Here is a 19076-nt window from a genome sequence, read left to right as displayed (position 1 = left end):
TATATATTATACTTTGACTGGCCGTAAAGCAGATACGTCGTTCAAGAGGGTTACACGAATATGTAGCGTCTCCGGACAGACGGCGGATAAAAATCGTTACCTTCTGAATTTGTCGCACATAGTGTTGTAAGATTTGGAGGAATGGCAGGATATTGGCCCCTATGCACCCTCTACGAGAAAGATATTGAACAGGATGGCAAGTTAAAAGATGCAAGAGACACAACGTGACTAAGAATTGATGGTCTGAGCCAATTCGCCAGCTGGGCCCAGCAGCCACAAAGCCGAAACACTCAATGATACTTTGTAAAACAGCGGGAAAATAGAGCACCACTTCCTTAGAAAATGGAGGCGTCCCCCACAAACAAGAGAGAAGACATATGCTCCACGGCACGAAGGCGAAACCTTCTGATGTGGATAAAAAGATCTTCCGCGACCAGAAACCCCCATATGGTGATTCTCAACCATGGCTCAAGAAGTGTAACCAGTTAAAGGCCTAAAGGACAGCGTTGCGTTGACAAGTCGACGTCACGTTGCGTCGTATAAACAATTGAAAGTCTTCAGAGGTGTCAGATGCAGCACCTTGCACATGAAGATCGGTTCGGTTGCAAGCCTCGCTTGGACAGGGATTTTAGACACCGAGGATGGGGCGGTGTCGAAAGCGATGCAAGAGACTAATTAGTGAGGACTTAGACCGCACGAAAAAGGGACGGATCCATAACAAGGAAGCCAAACGGGTTAGGAGGCAACTGCATATGCTCCGGCACCCAACATCGAAACCAGGATGATATCTGAAATCGAATGGGTGTTCTATCACGTAGTTCTCACGTTGTTATTTGAGAGTTGACGTAAAAAGGATCAAAATTGCCCGTCCTAAGTCCAAAACCTGAGATCGTCCGAGCTGCAGATGAGATAGGCGCCAACCATGGCCCTGAAACTGGCAAATCCGCCAAAGTGCGGGCAAAACAAGGGCAATCGATAACCATCTGATTGGACAGCGCGGCTTTGGTCCAATCCTTTGCTCGGCAGAGTATTTCTCCCCACATGAGGATGATGTCATCCAGGTGCGTAGCGGTGTTATAGAGAAGTTCGACAGAAGCCTCGTGGGATCTCAGTCCATCAGCCGGACAATACCAGCTGTCCGCCAGTCACCCTGCCCTGATCTCAGGGGAACAGCGTCGCTGGCTTCTGGAGTGCGTCGGTCCGCGGTGGCGGCAGGCGGGAATCTCACGTGACTACATCCCTTTTGGGCACGCGCCAAGAGTTTGGCGTATTGGCTCCGTACCGTATCCGTATCGACTTGGTAATTGCCCCGTGCGGTTGGTGTTATTATTACTAACCAGGTCGATTGCAGAACAACAGCCTTCCGTCTCCCCATCCACCCTTCACCGTTGGTTTTTCCACAAGAGGCCACCCTCCTCCTCACCAGTCCCTCGTTGATGCGATCTGCTTTTCCATTTCACCCAGTTCCGTTCTTTACCTTACTTCGAAAAGGAGAGAAAATCCGACTCCAGTCAATCTGGTCGCGCTGTCGAACTCGGTAGGGGGTTCAATCCCCAAGTGGGCAGTGCAGTCCACACAACCCATTCACAATGGCTCAACCGCCGTCCTCACTGCTCCCATCCGACCAGCGCGACGAATCGCGAAGAAATACCCACACGACACAAATTCGCTCGCTATCTTCAGGCCTCGAGAGCTCATCTGAAGGATCTCCAATCCAAAACGTATTCAGCGATGAATTTTCGTTGGAACCACTTGACCAGTTTAGTAGCAACCGGAGTTCTCTTACCACCCGGAGCCTAACAGATAACTCTCCACCGTCCCCGTTATCCTTGGACGGAGCGCGGCCATCGTCCATGGTCAGCCCTTTCGACGACTCCTCGGATTCGTCGAGAATAGTGATGCAAACACCACGCGAACCACCCATAATCTCCGACCAAGGCAGACACGTCCCAGTTGAAACAAGCCCTGCCGCGCGAGCTGCCTCTGTTTCATCAGAAACGACAAGCAACCAGTCTTCTACACGAAGGAGTTTAAGTCCTTCTTCTCGATTCTCGATGCCGCGTGCAATGAGTCCCTACCGAGGTCAAACCAGACCGAGCCATCCCTATGCCATGTATCCCCAAGGAATCGGTGTCGCTAGATCGTCATCTACCTCCACTGTCTCAACCGTCCGGCCGCCCGAACGTAATTTCGTCGCAGCTGCTCCACAACACCCATATGCAATGTATTCCCAGAATACCGTCCCGGAGGAAGCTGATGGGGCCCAGAATCCGCCTATACCGATCGGTTTCCCGCGCCAAACCCAGCCATACCAAGTGCCCTCGACCCAGGCGCCCAACGAAGTCGGAGATATTGTGGGCCCAGATGGTCATATGGAACAATTACCCCCCTATTCGAGGTATCCAGAAAGCCTTCCTGCCAAACGGGAACTGGCTTCGGACGAAGATGTCTCCACCGACACCGCTCCGACCACGGATGAAACAGCAGTATCCCCTCGACCTGCCGGAAGTAGCGACGCAGGCGAAGACAGACAAGATGCCAACTTGAGTCTAAATGATACTAGTGGAGGCTTCAAAGAAAAGTTGACCAAGAAAGGGCGGAAAAAGGTTTGCTGTGGTGTCCCACTCTGGATGTTCTTCCTTGTCGCTGCGGTATTGCTACTAGGTACGGTTATTGGAGGGGTCATCGGTGGTCTTTTGGGTTCACAGCAAGGGGCAAAACGCGACCCCCCCGCTTCTAGCACGCCGTAAGTTTCCCTGTTCGCGACAGCACTGTTCGATTGATATTGATCCTCGTTTTATAGGACTGCCACGGTCACTGTCACTGCTGGTACCTTGGATGCAATTCCTTTGCCAACAGGAGATCCAGGTAGCCTACTGCCACTTCCCACAGGACAGTTTAACATTCCAGCGGGGACACTTCAGGATAACTCGAGCAATTGCGTAACTGCTTCGGAGTACGAAAGATCTTGGCAATGCAGAGCCATTGGCATGTTCAATTATGAAATCCAGAAAGACAGAGATGAAAATGCAATGATCGTGTTTACTTCATACAACGTCTCCGGGCATTTTTATTATGGCGCTCAACCACCCATTTTTAGAGACCCGGATCATCCACTTGAGCTGATGCTTGATAAAACGAACGTGTCTCTGGGGCCGGCATACTTCTTCTTCACCGCATTTGACAAGCTTGTGATTATTCCAGACGAAGCCTTTCCCCGCCCAATCCCGAAAAGAGGGGTGGATGGATCCCGATTGCTACAACGCTGGCCTAGGCTTTTTGAAAGAGTGTCGTCCTCCCCTGGCGATAAACCTTGGTTTTGCTGGTGGAATAACACTCTCATTGAAGTTTTCATATATGCGAACGAGACGAGCTCGGCAACAGAAGCCGCAAACTCTCCATCGCCATCCCCATCAGGGACGGCAACGTCTGACGCGTATGAGCCTGAACAGACCATTGGGGAACGCGGCGGTGTAAGGCTTCCGCAGACACCGCAAAATTTCTCCCCGCGTGTTATCAAGATTGAAGAGAAACGCTACAAATCCCATGGACAAACGGCCTATTGTGAACAGATGCAAGTTCTAGACAATGGAAACGTTAATCGACTATCCCCGGAGCAAATTCCCATCGACGAGATCTATACTTACACGGATGCGGGCTTGGCATCGGATAGCGAAAGGGGATTATTTAAACGTGGTAAATTCCATGATGTTGGTTGTTTTTGCCAGTATTTCTATGATTGATTCTTGCCTCTGTTATCAGGATACAGAGCGATTGGGCGTTTTTACTGTTGCGTCTCGGGATTTTACTGGTGCACCTGGCGTTAAAGGTCTTCGTGCACACCCTTGTGCTCCATGATTCCAAGTTCAGTTTCTTTATATCTTTGATCTTGCTGATTAGCAGCCGACCTTGATCGGCCTGAGTCGCCCTTTCCATCCGTTTGCATTTTGGATACCATTACTTCATTAACGGGCTTTTGCCGTCTCTTTCCAGACTTCTTCCCTGCTTTGCATTTCCGGCATTTATGGCACCAGGAGAGGTTTATACATTTTCCTGTCGTTTCTGCACCTTAACTAGCTTTTCCTAGCAACTGCTCTCCTCTACAGCGTCACAACCACACCCATCTACCAAACCAGATGAATACCGCCCGAGATTTGTCGAATTTTCTACTTTTTTCCCCCTCTCTCCCTCTCCCCCTCTTAGTTCCTTTATACCTCCGTTCCGTCATGACTAACTTCCTTCTGCCTAAATCCTAGCTCTTGTGTATATTTTGCTGGCCGGCTCATACATATCCTACCTTCAGATGTACTCCGATTCACACTTCTGCCACGACTTTCTCACTTTTTCTCCTACCACTCGCTGTGGCTGCAGGTCTTATGGGCGACAAGGCCTCTATCGGCTTTAGTTAATCTCTTCGAGTATATAAATTTTTCTCCTTGTTCTTAATCTGAAAAGCGGAAATATAAATAAAGATTAGTCTAGGCGCGTTTATTCTCTTCGGTTTTTTTTACTTGCTTTATTCATCCCCCGCGCCTTTTGCCGGTACGAAACATACCTCATACATCATCAAAAACCATGGTTGAAGAAACTAAGAATTCCCCAGTATTTCTTCCATCCCATCCGCTCATCTCATTTGCTAGAATAGGAGCAAGCGCTAAGAGCTATCCTGCATCCTCTTCACGAAGGTAGTAATTCACTCCTGCTTTGCAGCATCGGCTGTCATGCAAATATGAACAAGGGTCCTCTTCCATTCATGAATCTTGGCTGGAGCAGGGTCTTTTATCTGTTTTGATACAGTATGATGCCCACAATTGTTTCTCTTTTGCGGGGATTACAATCCTAATCCTGTCGTATCGTTCGACGGAGAGCCGAAATTTTTTGTGGCGTGGACGTCGTTTATTTTTGACATTGTTAACTGCAAGCTAATAACAGAGTGTTTGCCTGGAAGGTGGGTTAACTGAGTTTAGAGGCGCAGAAGTCCTGATGAAGGCAAAGAGAGATATTATAATAAGGTAAGTATCCTACCGTGCAGAGGAGTCAATTAAAATGATCAGTGGCTATTTTTATCATCAAGGCATAGTCGGTGAGACGAGAAGAAGGGGAGAAGAAAGGGAAGCGTGAAAAAATTTCAAGCATCACACCTGCCACCCGGCAAAATAACCCTGCACCTCGTTATCCTGTCAAAAGCTCGGTCCCAGGTAAAAGCAAGTCATAAATCGTGTCAAAATTCAAGATGAAACTGGGGTTGAAAAGAAAGACGCAAATAGAGAGAAGGGTGGAGGTCAATCAGGTTTCTCGCTAGATGTTCCCTGCTAACATCTTCCCCGTCTCCCCTCGCACCTCCATTACAAGTCAACCTTCTTCTTTGCGTCCGCTGCCTTCTCCTTTACCGCATCGGCCGCCTTCTGTCCCTCAGATCTCCCACTCAGGGCACCAATTTTCAATTGGTCCCAGACCCACTGCCCAGCACTCCACACTCGATCCAAAATACCCGCTTCCTGCACGAGTGTGCCATACATGAAATAATTCGCATTTCGTCTTGCTTCTTCACGGAGCTCTTCTATCTCTATGTCACGCCGGATTTTGAGTCCATACGACTCCAAATATTTCCGGAGATCGTCTTTCGACCAAGTGTTCAAGCTCATGTCCTTTGCTGCGTCGGTGGCGGAAGCAAGATATGAGGTCATTGATGCGTAGCTATCGCCACCAGTCTTGGAGGCACTGATGTATGCATCCTGAGCCTGCTTTAAAAGATCATTTCTGCTCCCCTCGAGTTTCTCCAGGGCTCCCTTATGTTGAGAGGACAAGTATTTTCTAGACAAGAATTTTATTAGCAAAACTATGTGGACGGTGCAAGTGCCAATGGTTGCTTTACCCGAGATTCTCTTTAGTCCAGGTATCAAAGGTCCAAGCGGAATATCCGGTGGCAGCCTTATGGCTATGCAAGCGCACTGTGGCCAGAAGGTCATTGCGCTTTGATCCTTGGGGGACGGGTACGCCGCGGGCGTCGAGATATGCCTTAAGGCGGGAATCAGACCACTGTTCGATAGCGGAGTTGAAAAGGTCATCTATTTTCATTCGGGCATCTTCTGTTGCTCGTGCGAACTCATTTCCAGCTTTCGAAGTCGCTGCACCATATAACGACGTGATCGAGGATGTTGGCTCTTGCAGAAGCGACTTGCGGTGCTTACGTGCCAATGCGACCAATTCATTGCGTCGAGAGCCCTGTGGGACTTTGATGTCATGCTCATCAAAAAATTTCTTAAAATCTGACTCGGACCAGGCGTTGAACAAAGCTTCAGTTAGGCTCTCTTGTGCTGCGGCAGCCGAAGAAGATGCAGCAGCAGCAGCCTTTTTGGATTCAATACTAGCGCGTCTCGCATTCCTTCGAATTACAGCGATCAGTTTATCTCGGGTTGTTGGTTGTGGGACGGCGTAGCCATGGCTGTCGAGATATTCCTTCAAGTCGGACTCTGACCAGTGATCATACAACCAGTTCCCAGGATACTGTGTTGTCTGGCCAAGCTTATGCGCAATTGCTTCGTAGTTATCCCTTACGGCGGATAAAAGAGTGTCCCTCTTTCTTGGTTGAGGATTTGGAATCCCATGTCTGTCCAGAAACGCCTTCAAATGCGATTCACTCCATCTGCTCTATATCAGTAACAATACCGTTTCAAGTCATTCGAAAAAGGGTACGTACGAATCAAAAATCCACTCTTTCGCCTGCTCATAAGAATCGCTGACTGCGTCCGTTGTATGAGTTATAGGAGCCTGGATATATGCGTCCCAGTTTTTTTTGACTAGATTCTCCAGGTCCCTGCGGTCTGCATAAGTTGGATACGGGATATCTATTTTCGAATCAGTTCTGCATTAGAGCTGTTTAAAACTAACTGTAGCACACCATGATCAGACAGCCACCGTTCCAATTCAGTTTCATGCCACCTATTATAAACTAAAGTTCCTGTTAGCACCCAGGATAGCGAAAGCTGCCGGATAGAGCCAAAACCAATCTTGCCATTGTATGTGATGTCCTCGGACGCACCAGCTCTGGTAAACCAATTGCTAGATCCGACGACCTCGGTGGCTACTAGGGCCAGGACCAAACCCGTTGCAAAGAGCTTCATGTTGAGAGAGCCTTTTTAGTTGATGTCGTAAATATCTGCCTAGTGTACGGAGTACTCCGTAAACAGAAACAAACTAGAATGCAAACCAGCAACAAACACTGTAAGTTACTGTAAAACGTGTGATATTAGAGGAACAACTGGCCTCTACATAAAGACTTTGAATATGTCAGAGAGCAATATTGATTAATGCCCATGTCGATGCCAGCACCGGACTCGAAGCAGGGAAGCTGTTTGATAGAGCAGTAATTGTGCTATGACGTGAGGTGACGTAGTGTAGCGTGTTTGCATCAACGTTTGCATTCCCGATTGCTGGCGCTAAGCCGGAAACGAAGGGATCCAGCTAACCTTATTTCGAGCTCACGTCACACGGGCCATACAGATATTGCAGCTGCGGCTGTCGACGGGCAGTCGCTGTTCTCGGGGAGTTGGCCCTGCGTTTTGGTTAGATTGTTGAGTTGCTTTGAGGGGAATGGACAATTTGTGATATTTCATCTCTACAATAGCTAGGTTCTGACCAGGATTCTGGAGGACTCAACCTCGCTAGGATCATCACGATGGATCCACACTGCAAACAGTTATCCTCCCCGAGCATCGTCAACTTCTCCTTCTCAGTGTAAGAATAGCACAGCTACACCTTGGATTAAGATATCCGCATTCTTTTAAATTTGCCATCTTCTAACAATGTCTTGTTTCTAGGCTGATTCTCCTCGGTATTCTTCTATCCTATGTTCCACAACACCACCGGATCATCTCACGGCGTTCGTCCTTTGGCATATCTCCATATTTCGTCCTCCTAGGTACAACGTCAGGGACCTCCGGATTTGCAAATATCCTTCTTCTCCCTCGGAGTGCCAAAGATGTCGCATGCTGTGACGAAATCAGTGGATTCTCTTGTTTTGCTGGCCTCTTAGGAATCCTACAAGTCGGCACGCAAGCAGTATGCTTCGTTATCATGTAAGAACTTCCGTTATCCCCCAAAATAAATTACAAAAGTTTATTTTACTGGGATATAAAATGGTAAAATCAGAAGCATTGACATGACAATAAAGCTGATCCGGGAAGTTTAGCCTTGCACTCTTTGTTATCTTTTTCACCAACCCCGATACCACCGCGGCATCAAAAACCCGTGAATCGCCATCATTCCGTACTGCTCTTCTGGTTGCCGCAGCATGTATAATCCATGCCGTAGCTGCTGTGGTTTTGGGTGTCATGATAGCGCTTGCATACCCGTCCTCCCGCCAGCTCTGGGCCAATATTTTTGGCATCATGGCAACCATCCTGTCGTCCATCCAATATTTCCCTCAAATATATACAACCTACGTCTTACGCCGTGTAGGTAGCTTGAGCATCCCAATGATGTGTATTCAGACCCCCGGCAGTCTTGTGTGGGCAGCTTCTCTGGCAGCCCGCTTGGGAACTGAAGGATGGAGCACTTGGGGGGTCTATGTGGTCACAGCGCTTTTGCAAGGGACTCTCTTGATAATGGGAATATATTTCGAATACCTTAATCCTCAGAAGGGGGAAGGAGGCACTAATTCAGGAGGGGTCGCGGTCACTCTACCCTATGAGAATCGCGCTGAACCCAGCTTCTCAGAAGATAATGAAAATCGAGTGCTTGAACGAACTCCATTGCTGCGAAAGCCGTGAGTCTATGATATTTTTCTGCTATGTTTCACTCAGCATTCATAATATAGTTTTGGCTTAAAGTTGTGGAATAGTCAGATAGACTCTGTTGCTTGCATGTCTTTCCGCACTCTGCATATGTTTAGATACTTTCTTTCTAGGAAACGCTGAACAAGCTTCCTCTATCTTGCATTGCGAAGATCAACTATTCTCAGCCAATCTGGGTGAATTACGGTTGAAGTGAAAACGCCCGCCCCCATATAGCTATTCAATTGCACCCTGTATTCGCACTCATAGCTCCCAATATCTAGGAACGCGAAAAAAGATGAGTATTCAAAAATACAAGAACTTTGCAGGTTCCTCAAGAACTCGCTTTGAAAAGTTATGTGTGTCAAGCACATTGGATGCCTCATATACAAAAAGTTGGCATACTTGCGTAAGTGGCCCATTACATACCTTGTATCAAACCACGGCTAACAGCTTCATTGGCCTCAGTAAACTTTAGGCACATCCATCACGGCATCTCTCTGGAATGCTAGGTTTGCTGTTACCATAATTGCAGGTCTCGTCTGCAGCAACATTCCTGCCCTGAATACAGCATACACGGCTGAAGAATTGTGACTTTGTGATAATGAATCACGAGGGCTTAGCAAGGTCACAGATATTTAGTGTGAGATGCCCGTCGACATCAGCGAGATAACGCGTACACCCAGCCGGCTAGAAAAGTTTGGTCGGTGAAAGTGCCTGGCTGCTATAATTACACAAAGGCCAATGAGCATGGATTTAGTAATTTACTGCCATGTACTCGGTACAGTTTAATAGTCACCTGCGATCTGCCTGTTGTGTTTCGGTACTTTCAATTCATCTTTCTGTCGCATGTTACACTGCAGGCACGAGCAGTTCCCCATCAGGTGCAATGCTGAAATATTCACATGTAACAATTTTGATTGGCGAAAACCCATAGTTCTCAAAACATCGCACAGCACCATTTTGGGCATCTCCCAAGACACATCAAAAAGAAGTGGTTCCTAATTGTGTGCCAGTCAAATCATTCAATTTCGTTTCTGGCATCCGGCCCATCTACCCTCTGACGCCTTATCAAAGCCTCAGTTCAACAACTAGATGTGTGAACAGAGTCTTGTCCAACAGCAGGGGCCACTGTGTAGACAAGTATTTTCCATATATAACATATAAATTCCTGAGGATGATATGGGACAAGATCAGCAAATAGATCGGGGGATGGCCAGCTTTCTTCATTGGCACGTTTCTGGCATCGTCACTGCCATATAGTGGACTAGGCGCATCTGGTTGTTCACAACACGGTAACATAGATTCCATACTCCTGACAAAAGCACAGGAGTTGTTTATGTGGAAAATGCCTGGCAGGGAAGCTAATTGTGACAGATGTTTGGTTGGTGCTTTCTTTTAAGGGTTGGAAACGTGGTATGAGATAGCTAATAGTTAACGCAGGAAACTTATGGATTCTCTTGACTCCATCGAATTGCAAAATTTTTGTCGAGGGTGAATGCTTGTTGGATGGGGAGTAGAATCCTGATGCTGTAACAGACATTCCCGTGTACTCTATATTAGGTTGGTAATGGCTACATGCAGGAACATATTTAGGAGACAGGAGCTTGAGGTTGCGGGCTGTGTCAAATCTTCCAACTTCGCAGACCAGGGGACACTGACCATGTGAACTTGAGCTTATTTAAGTGCGGCGTTGTGAACCACAGTCATTAACAGGTAACCACTGGGTAGTAAACTCGGGCCCAGTCATAAATTCAGGAGGGACTGATGAAAAACTGTATTGAATTACTCTTTCAGGGGCTGTAGATGAATATAAACCAAGGCATTGGTGAGAAAGGCTCAAAGATTTAAAGCTACAAACATAAATCACCCATATTAATATCATAATTCAATTCCACTAAAATGTTAGCCCTCAATTAATCAGTTGTCTACAAAGTGCTCCGCACCCAATTGTATAATGCACCTAGTTAATTCACCATTGTGTGATGGACAGAACTTGCCACTGCATCTGGCAGCAGTATTGACCTCAGACTGTAAAAATACCAAACGCTGGGGAGAGGTACTACCCCAGCAATCAAAAGCTAAAACAGAGGAAAGATTTAGAGAGGTGACGAAACTCCCTTGGCAGGTGGCGTTTCCCGTCAGACTGAGTTATGACATCAGTGTACCAAGGCAGAACGAATGAACCCGTCTGGTAGCAGTTCGGCCATCATCGACACGAAAACAGCCTACTCTGCTTTAGAACAATATTCGAACCATTAAAGCAAAGAGTTCTGATTATTTCTTGAGCAGCCCACTATCTCTGCAAAAGAGTCCCCAACCTACTTCTCCGCAAACATCTTCGGCCACACAAAATTGTGGCAATATGAACAGAGGAACGAGAGTGATTCTGTCCACGAAGCGGGTTTGCGCCAGCCTCAGAGCGCGGCCTCGAGCGTCGCCCAAGCAGCTCACACACGAAGTGAATACGTACAGATTTGGGCATTCCGAAGCCTCACGGGGAAAGGGTACGTCAATATTCCAGTCGTAAGCGGCGAACAGCCTACCATGCTTGAATCCACGTTCCTTTTCATTGTTTGTATTTTTAAAAAGAAAAAAAAAAAAGGTCGGTCTCTAATTGAGCAATCTAGACTCGGAGTCTCATCATAAAGAAGAACGAGAACCACATTGCTTTGAACCAGCTTCCTTCTCCAAAGAATTCGACGAACATATTCCTTCGAACAAAGCCCGACCTACCCTTAGCGACGCATATCAGCACAGTGGAGTCGATGCAAAGCACCCTAAAAGGCCAGAAAAGAAAGAACTAAGCGAGGAAGACTCTCGCAAGCTGCAATATGACGAAGAAGAGGTCAAGAAGCACAACGAGGATGTAGAACGGCGATACGACAAGGCAATCAGCCAGGTTTCGGATCAGGGTGACAAGGGTGAACTTGGTACCTTGGACACTGAAGTTGATGATAAAGGGCATATAAGGGGAGAATAATGGCCCTAGGGTTAAATGTTTGTTGTCTGCTGGGGAAAACTCAAGAGCGGTGCAGAAGCGGATGGAAAGGGGCATTCGCTATCGCCTAAATCATGAGCGGAGGTTTTGACTTTTGGCATTGCCAAAAGTCGCATTCAGCGAAATATCGTCATCGATACTCAAAATCATACTGTATACATTAGGTATGCGAGTAGTAGGAATGGAGCCATGCTCAAAATTGTTGTTCGATGGTGATGAACTTCCCGTCAGAACCTAGGTATCCACCCATCCAGCGGATCATAATAATTCCGCTCCGAACCCCTGCCGTGGACGTCGGGAGGCCCGTTTTCTAGGCCAGACCTCATTTCCATCCCCAAACCCCCCAAGTTCATCAGTATTAACTCGTTCTCTTACACGTCTTTTATCACGTAATCACCCCCGATAGCCATACCCTTATTGATGTCGCCAAAAGGACTGCACAGCCCTAATGCAAGGGAGGTCTGTTACCCAAATCAAGAGGTTCCAGACCAAAAATCCAACATTCACTGGGAGGCATATTTTGGGCCCTATCATGGCGAATCTCTTGCCTCGTCAGGGATTCCGAGCTAGGGGGCGATTCCCACTATTCTTCGAGGCTTCTCGAGATACATATGGGTTCAGAGAACTATCAGTAAATACTCACCTGCGGCAGACCTACAAAGGGCGACACAATCGAAGATCCAAACCCTTAAACTTGAGGTTGGCACGTATGACTGACTCTGGATATTTACTCCGTATGTACGGAGTAGCACTGCTACTCTAAGACCAGGCCCCTGCTGCTGTTTCAGATGAACAGACTTTTGTTAGACAGGGCCCACTCGCAAACCAACATTTAAACCTCACTGAGATTGACTAAAATGGCCACACAAAGGAGATTCCCACGTGATTCAGAATCGACTGGGCACCCATACAAGCTCCCTAACGGAGCAGTGATTTCAGAGTGGGAAGTTGCCAGAAATTTTCGGGTGGGAAAATGTGGAAGTCGTCGTTTAACGAAATTGATCCGGCAACTCGGTCAGCCGGCGCTGCTCTGCTATGTGCCATAACAAGGCAATATCTATTCTCCAGGCAATCCGAGCTCTGCTCCGAGATACTGGCCTGGCTGATACTGCCGATTGTGTTCAAGATTACGAGCAGCCCACGCATAAACAAGTTCTTCGCAGCCGCTCCCTGCAATTTCGAAGCTCAACCTACATCTGCAGCATCATTATCAATAGTTACCGTAGGACTTGTTGCATTTTGCCTTAGTACTGCAGGGAATGGCAAGTCTGAGTTCTTGGTAAGCAGCTCATGCTTTTAAAATAACTAGTTAAGGTGCCCCCTGAGCTAACAACCAGAAGCCAGCTTTAACCCCATTACTTCTGTTGGTCCAGAAGTATCTTGGATCCGAGCTTCGTCCCCCAAGAACATCTAATTCTAGGTTCTTCCACCCTTTTGTGAACACAATCTTAGGTACCACATTTGCTGCATCATTTTTCATTTTTATCCTATCAGACTGGAATCTTCGAGGACATGCCTTATCGATTATCCCAGTTGCTGCTCTTCTCGTGGTCTATACCACCCTCACACCTAGGACCGATAAGAGCTCTCGATATCTTCCGTCTTTTGATATCGAAGGAACGATCATTCCTCTTTCATTACGCGTTGTAGTTGTGCTAGGCCTAGCGCTAGTTGTGGAAATTCTTGCGTTTGATCTCCCTAGAAGCACAGTCGTAGCTATATCAGCGCTAGGGTTGGCTAAAGCTTTGTTTTGGTATTTTATAATTCAAACAGTATGTCGTGACCCTTATGAGAAAACTTAAATGGCTTACCAGATTTTCAGGCTAGAAATTCTTCGTGGAACACTACATCTATCATAGAAACGTTCAGTGTCATATCCACTAGAGATCCCTTCACGCAATCTTCGGATACCCAAAGTTTATTCTTCGTTATAGCGTCTTTGCTTGCCCTTGGCCAGACCGTTCACATACTTCCAAAGCAGGCGAAGGCCAAGTCATGGCTGTGGCTGTTTTCTCTTGTTTCTCTTGTTCCATACCTTGCGAACATTCTGACCATTAGACTCTCGCAAACTTCATCATTGATTTACTCTCAGCAGCACCCCGTCGAAGCCTTAATCCAAAACGCCAATGCCACTTTCAACGCCTTGCTTCACAAACAATCCCGAAACTACACAGCAGCCCATAACGAATATCGACGTCGATACGGTACAGAAACCCCTCCAGGCTTCCAAGCCTGGTATGAATTTGCAAAATTCCATCAGTCACCCATCATCGATGACTTTGATATGATTTACGATGCTATTTCCCCATTTTGGAAACTCAGCGGTCAAGAGGTACTTGAGATTATGAGTCATATACAAAATGAGCCGAACAACGAGCTGTGGCTCTGTACATTTTCTGGCCTCCAGGCCAAGACTGAATGCAGCCATCCCCAGCGCACCTTTGACAGGCACAACCAACTCTTGTTCAACAAGCTATTGGAGAATTTGCGTGGTGTTCTTCCGGATGTCAAGTTTCTTGTCAATCATCTCGATGAACCGAGGGTCCTGATTCCTTCGGCCGCAGAAGGTTTTCGTGGCAATGTATGGTTCAACTTGACTGATATGTCAAGACGACCGGTCTGGGACACGCTTACTAGATTTTGTCCTTCTCAAGGAGGTAGGAGAAATGTTCGGGATGGGCACACGGTGGAAACGTTTGCCCTCCCTTTCGTCATCAATCGAGTGTCGGACTTAAACCTGTGCTGGCATCCGGAGTACCGCGCTATACATGGTCTCTCCATGAGCCCTTCAGCTTTTCGCCTTATTGAAGGATCCATACCGGTATTGACGACTGGGTCGCTGTCCACCATGGGTGACATCTTGTATCCCAGCCCAGCTTATATCGAGTCCGAGTTTCAATATGTTGAAGCAAATGACGTGGACTGGGATAAAAAGATAAACAATCTTTACTGGGCCGGTTCTACAACAGGCGGCTTTGCTTCGACCGATCAGTGGCGGGACTATCACCGGCAAAGGTTTGTGAGCTTGGCGCAGAATTTGAGAAGGCGTCAACATTATTACCTACGAGAAAAGGGCGGAGTGATCAGTCGTGTGAGCTCATCATTTCTCAATAGCAGATTGTTCGACGTTGCCTTTACTAGAATATTCCAGTGCAAGAAGAAATACTGCCGGGACCAACATATGTACTTTAAGGTTAAGTCGTGGGCGGACAAAGACAAAGCGCTCCGGTCGCGACTCGCATTTGATATTGACGGAAATGGCATTAGCGGCCGCTACTACAAGCTTCTAGCTTCCAAATCTGCGCCGTTGAAACAAACCCTATTCCGAGAGTGGCATGACGAGCGTCTAGTGCCATGGGTTCATTACATACCGGTCAGCCAAAGTTTGGAAGAGCTTCCTGAGCTTGTGTTCTATCTCACTTCAACCGAAGCTGGGCAGAAAAGGGCCAGAGAGATTGCAGAGCAGGGTAGAGACTGGTTTTCTAAGGCCTTCCGCGATGTTGATCTGACAGTCTATACCTATCGGTTAATGCTAGAGCTGGCGAGACTACAAGATCCAAAAAGGCCAGCAGCTTGATACGTTAAATCTATAAAGTGCTCTGGGTTCATGGACTTGGGCTGGACGTTATTCTATCATTTTTGGCCCGGAGTTCTGTTGCGCTTGGTGGTCAATGTGACGAGGCTTTTATGCAAGCCAACAGAGTATTAATTACATCAAATCATCCGGCCAAACCACATATAAACTTCAGCACTAGATTGCTCCATAATGACGACGTTCCGGCTCAACTGCATTCTTGCAAGATGTATCCCGCGACCCTGTTAATAGCCAATCCATCGTTTCTATTATTTTTGCAGTGCTAGCACAGCCACTTCCAAGCCCTAAATCCAGAAAACCAAGGATAACTAAGAAGCCCTGCTATTTGCAATCTGGTATGAGGCTCAATTCTGAGCATACTTCTTGACCAATCAATCCGTTGCTCTATATCTTGTTCTGAAAGTCCTACAGTCCCAATTCGATGACCATGGCGCTTCTGGGCCCAGAATCCTTCAGGATCAATGCACCAGGGTAACAGGTTTCTAGGAGAAAGTAAACTGAATTTCACAGAAGAAAGCTTCCAGGAACGGGAGCTGATATGCATACGAACTTTTTCCACGCAGAATCCGTTTAGGTTCCAATATTTGCCCTAGGCAGAGGGGAAAGGACCAGCTAGTTGAAGCGTATGGTATATAATGGAATCACATGGACTCATTCCATATAGAAAGACGCTTCCAAAATTCAACTCGCAAAGCTGCGTTTGTAGGTTGGGTGGGCTGAAGTGGTCGAAAGCACGAGCTGAAACATATGAACTTACGGTACGAACCGGCTGTCCGGACGTCCATGATTGTTCTCCACTCAGAGTCGACCTTACCTCCGGAAGGCTCATAGAACGTTACCCCAGGAGCGTGAATTGAGGTTGGGGTGCTTCGATAGTGATATTTTATCTGATTATCGAATGCTAAGTACGTTAGGATGATACCTGGAATGTGCGAACTCACAATTTCTAAAATCCATGATTTTGAGGCAGAGGGGGTTCATGTTCGCAGTAATGTTTATTGTTCTTTCTAAATAACCCACCAAGGAGATGGCGAGAACATAGTATGCGGGAGCAGCCGGTTCTGATCTTAGGGACTCCGACCCACAACAAGAACACATTCAGAATCAGAGAAATATTCTACTATTGATGCGTCGAATGATCCTTCAACTGTGGCTTGCTTTGCAAGATTTCCCATGTGAAAATCTGCATTGTTAGGAATCTATCGGTATTTTGCAACTATCAACAAGATTCATACCGCCATGCGTCACTCCTCGATCATACAGATATGAGAGCCCCATTCCAATTTGAAATGGGACCTCCTTTACATGAGACTCGAAAGCTGAGATAATATCTCAAATTTTTCAGGCTTGCCACAACCTCGGCAACACAGCGCTCATGTGTTCCATTTGGCCCTAGGGTGCTCAATTATGACCAAAATCTTAGATATCAAAGAATTTGAAGCTTGTTTTTCTTGCCGGCGATATGTGAGGCATGGATTTTAAGAGCAACGTAGTGACTGTTCTAGCATAGACTATTTCATTATGAAAACCGTATTAGGCAATACTCTTGAAGCGACTTACAGCAGACCCAAAAATTCTTTTGCCGGCCATATTGTGGTAAATGCGCCATGGCCTAGCTTTTCCATGATCCTATATCTTGGCCTCGAGTCTCAGAGGTCGACTTCTTAAGAATCTCTTAGGAGTGCGGGATGGTAACCTCTTAGGCTGTATAAGCTCATATGTATGCTCTATATCATTAATATCATTGTAGAACAACATATTGGCTGCTATAATTGAGACAGCTAGAGTCAGGACAAAAATGGAAGATGTAGTATCGCAATACAACCCTCTTAGGAATTTCACTTAAAGGTATCCTAGTTGAATGTGAGTGAATAAATAAATCCAAATGTTTCAAGAAACTTGAGGATAAACTGAATAGGAATAGCGGTTCTCTGTCCCAACACAGCGCCGAGAGGAGGAGTGCCGGGTGGAGGTATCCGGAAAAAAAGAAAAGGAAAGAGAAGAAAAAGAAAGGGAGAGGATTGTAAGCAGAAGAGGATGATGAACCAGAGCCCACCGGCTCCAGGTAACTACCCTTCGACATAGCAGCCCGCCTGTGACGTAGGCATTTTTTAGGGAGCCTGAGAAATTGAATCCAGACTCAAAATATAAACGGATACCGATAAAAGGAGATATCAATGAACCTGCTATGGGACAATAAGTAAGACTCACTATAAGTAGTAAAATGTATAGTTGTAAGGAGAATAGAGGTCAGCCAGAACTATCTCTGGCAGGCCATACAATGTAGCATGTGCGGATAAGACGGAAGTGGCCGGTATGGAATAAATAACTATCATCCATAATTATCCTCCATATCATGGAAGGAAAGTGGCCAGGGGATCTTGTAATATCTCAGATATACAACCATACCAAAGTTACAATTTTTCAGGACTTTCAGCCAACCAGGTATTCACCACGGCTATTTCCTGGCGGCCGGGTGGTAACTTCTCCTCTCTTTTGTTAACAGGTCAGGAAACAAATAGAAGGAGCAGCCGGAGAAAGTCAAATCAGCAGGAGTCAATGGCGTTCAAAGAAATTTGTAGTCACGGCCATTGCTGGTCATGTTATCTACCATACCGCCTCTTATTTAGGAGCTTCCGGGTCGCCCTCCGCGACCAGCTTTCCAACGACCAGGTATTTCTCCAGAAACCTTTCCTCCCACCCCCTGAGGTTGTCTAGTTGCTCTTCGTCCAAGCCATGTAGATCATCTAAAGGACCCTTAAGGTCCTTTGTGAGCATCTCCTCGTCAAAGCTCTGGCAAGCCAATCCTCGAGTAGCGTCACGGCCGGCAAAGTTCTCATACGGTCCGCCCTGGAAAATCACATAAAAAGTTTAGGACAGGTGCTCTAAATGGGAAAGGCTGCGAAGGGGTTACGAATTACCGGGCCGTAAAAATTCCTCCCCGGGCTCACATCAAAAACCTTTCCGCGAACCGCAAGGTATACAGGTTTGTTGTCTTGTCCATTAAACTCTATCAGGGTTGTTGGTTTGAACGTGCGGAATACAACCGGAGCCTGGTCTTTTGGTAGGGTAACTGGGGCCTTGGGCCGGAACTGCATATACACCACGACGACAAAAAGGGAGAGAAGGACTAGATTTATTGGGGAAGCAATAGATGCCCTAAGAGCTGAGGTTAGAAGGTCGAGCCAGCATATTATAGCAATCGAAGGAGAGAGGCCCCGTCGAGGGATACAGCTTACACCTCAGGGACCGGGGAAGCATTGGCATCTTTGGCAAATTAGCTCTGGTGGACCTAGGATTACTCAGGAAGTACGCGGGAAGACGAACCTGACGCCATTCTGATGTAGCTCGTAAAACTGTCTCAAGTAGACAATGCAAGAAAGGGTCGCGGTGAATATCTTCCCACCACCGCGCAGTTACGGACGCTTCCGAGCTTTCACCATCACGGCCATTGGCTGCAAGCCCTTCTGCGAAGACTGCGTGTTATGTCATCGATGAGTGGTTGATTATATAATATAACCTTTCCGCACTGGTAACTAGTTAGCTACTAACTAACTAGCTCGTGTTCGTCGGCTTTGAAACTGCGCTAGTCTCAAATGAGGCGATGCGGCGGCGGCCCGACGATCCATGACATCGCGGCGTTGCGAATGAAGGGATCGTTACAGCTGTGAGTGGAGGAGAGGTGAAGAACACAACTTCTTGTCCT

The 19076-nt window shown here is 46.9% G+C and overlaps 6 protein-coding genes across 6 annotated transcripts; 4 read left to right on the top strand and 2 right to left on the bottom strand.

Moving 5' to 3' along the window:
* Positions 1–1403: 1403 nt before the first annotated feature.
* Positions 1404–4462, top strand: D8B26_003134 (uncharacterized protein). Its single transcript, XM_003068582.2, has 2 exons — positions 1404–2746; positions 2804–4462. Exons 1-2 carry the CDS (start codon positions 1590–1592, stop codon positions 3741–3743), a joined length of 2097 nt encoding a protein of 698 aa, XP_003068628.1. The 5' UTR covers positions 1404–1589; the 3' UTR covers positions 3744–4462.
* Positions 4463–5024: 562 nt separating this feature from the next.
* On the bottom strand, positions 5025–7325 carry D8B26_003133 (uncharacterized protein). Its single transcript, XM_003068583.2, has 5 exons — positions 7043–7325; positions 6902–6952; positions 6701–6848; positions 5876–6646; positions 5025–5814 (listed from the first exon to the last, which is right to left on the bottom strand). The coding sequence occupies exons 1-5, from the start codon at positions 7122–7124 to the stop codon at positions 5346–5348; spliced, it is 1521 nt and encodes a 506-aa protein (XP_003068629.1). The 5' UTR covers positions 7125–7325; the 3' UTR covers positions 5025–5345.
* Positions 7326–7500: 175 nt separating this feature from the next.
* On the top strand, positions 7501–9050 carry D8B26_003132 (uncharacterized protein). The gene is made up of 3 exons (XM_003068584.2): positions 7501–7737; positions 7821–8078; positions 8192–9050. The coding sequence occupies exons 1-3, from the start codon at positions 7679–7681 to the stop codon at positions 8769–8771; spliced, it is 897 nt and encodes a 298-aa protein (XP_003068630.2). The 5' UTR covers positions 7501–7678; the 3' UTR covers positions 8772–9050.
* A 1968-nt stretch (positions 9051–11018) lies between these two features.
* D8B26_003131 (uncharacterized protein) lies at positions 11019–11989 on the top strand. The gene is made up of 2 exons (XM_003068585.2): positions 11019–11281; positions 11405–11989. The coding sequence occupies exons 1-2, from the start codon at positions 11140–11142 to the stop codon at positions 11755–11757; spliced, it is 495 nt and encodes a 164-aa protein (XP_003068631.1). The 5' UTR covers positions 11019–11139; the 3' UTR covers positions 11758–11989.
* A 759-nt stretch (positions 11990–12748) lies between these two features.
* Positions 12749–15619, top strand: CAP2_1 (F-actin-capping protein subunit beta; the record flags this gene model as incomplete). Its single annotated transcript, XM_066124049.1, has 3 exons — positions 12749–13054; positions 13113–13547; positions 13598–15619. The coding sequence occupies 3 exons, from the start codon at positions 12749–12751 to the stop codon at positions 15350–15352; spliced, it is 2496 nt and encodes an 831-aa protein (XP_065980124.1). The 3' UTR covers positions 15353–15619.
* A 1986-nt stretch (positions 15620–17605) lies between these two features.
* Positions 17606–18820, bottom strand: D8B26_003129 (uncharacterized protein). Its single transcript, XM_003068587.2, has 4 exons — positions 18698–18820; positions 18610–18637; positions 18292–18529; positions 17606–18220 (listed from the first exon to the last, which is right to left on the bottom strand). The coding sequence occupies exons 1-4, from the start codon at positions 18705–18707 to the stop codon at positions 17993–17995; spliced, it is 504 nt and encodes a 167-aa protein (XP_003068633.2). The 5' UTR covers positions 18708–18820; the 3' UTR covers positions 17606–17992.
* Between the last annotated feature and the right edge of the window lie 256 nt (positions 18821–19076).

Source organism: Coccidioides posadasii, chromosome 2 (assembly GCF_018416015.2).
Source record: "Coccidioides posadasii str. Silveira chromosome 2, complete sequence".
Classification (NCBI taxonomy): Eukaryota; Fungi; Ascomycota; class Eurotiomycetes; order Onygenales; family Onygenaceae; genus Coccidioides; species Coccidioides posadasii.
This window is presented reverse-complemented; position numbering and strand designations above follow the sequence as displayed.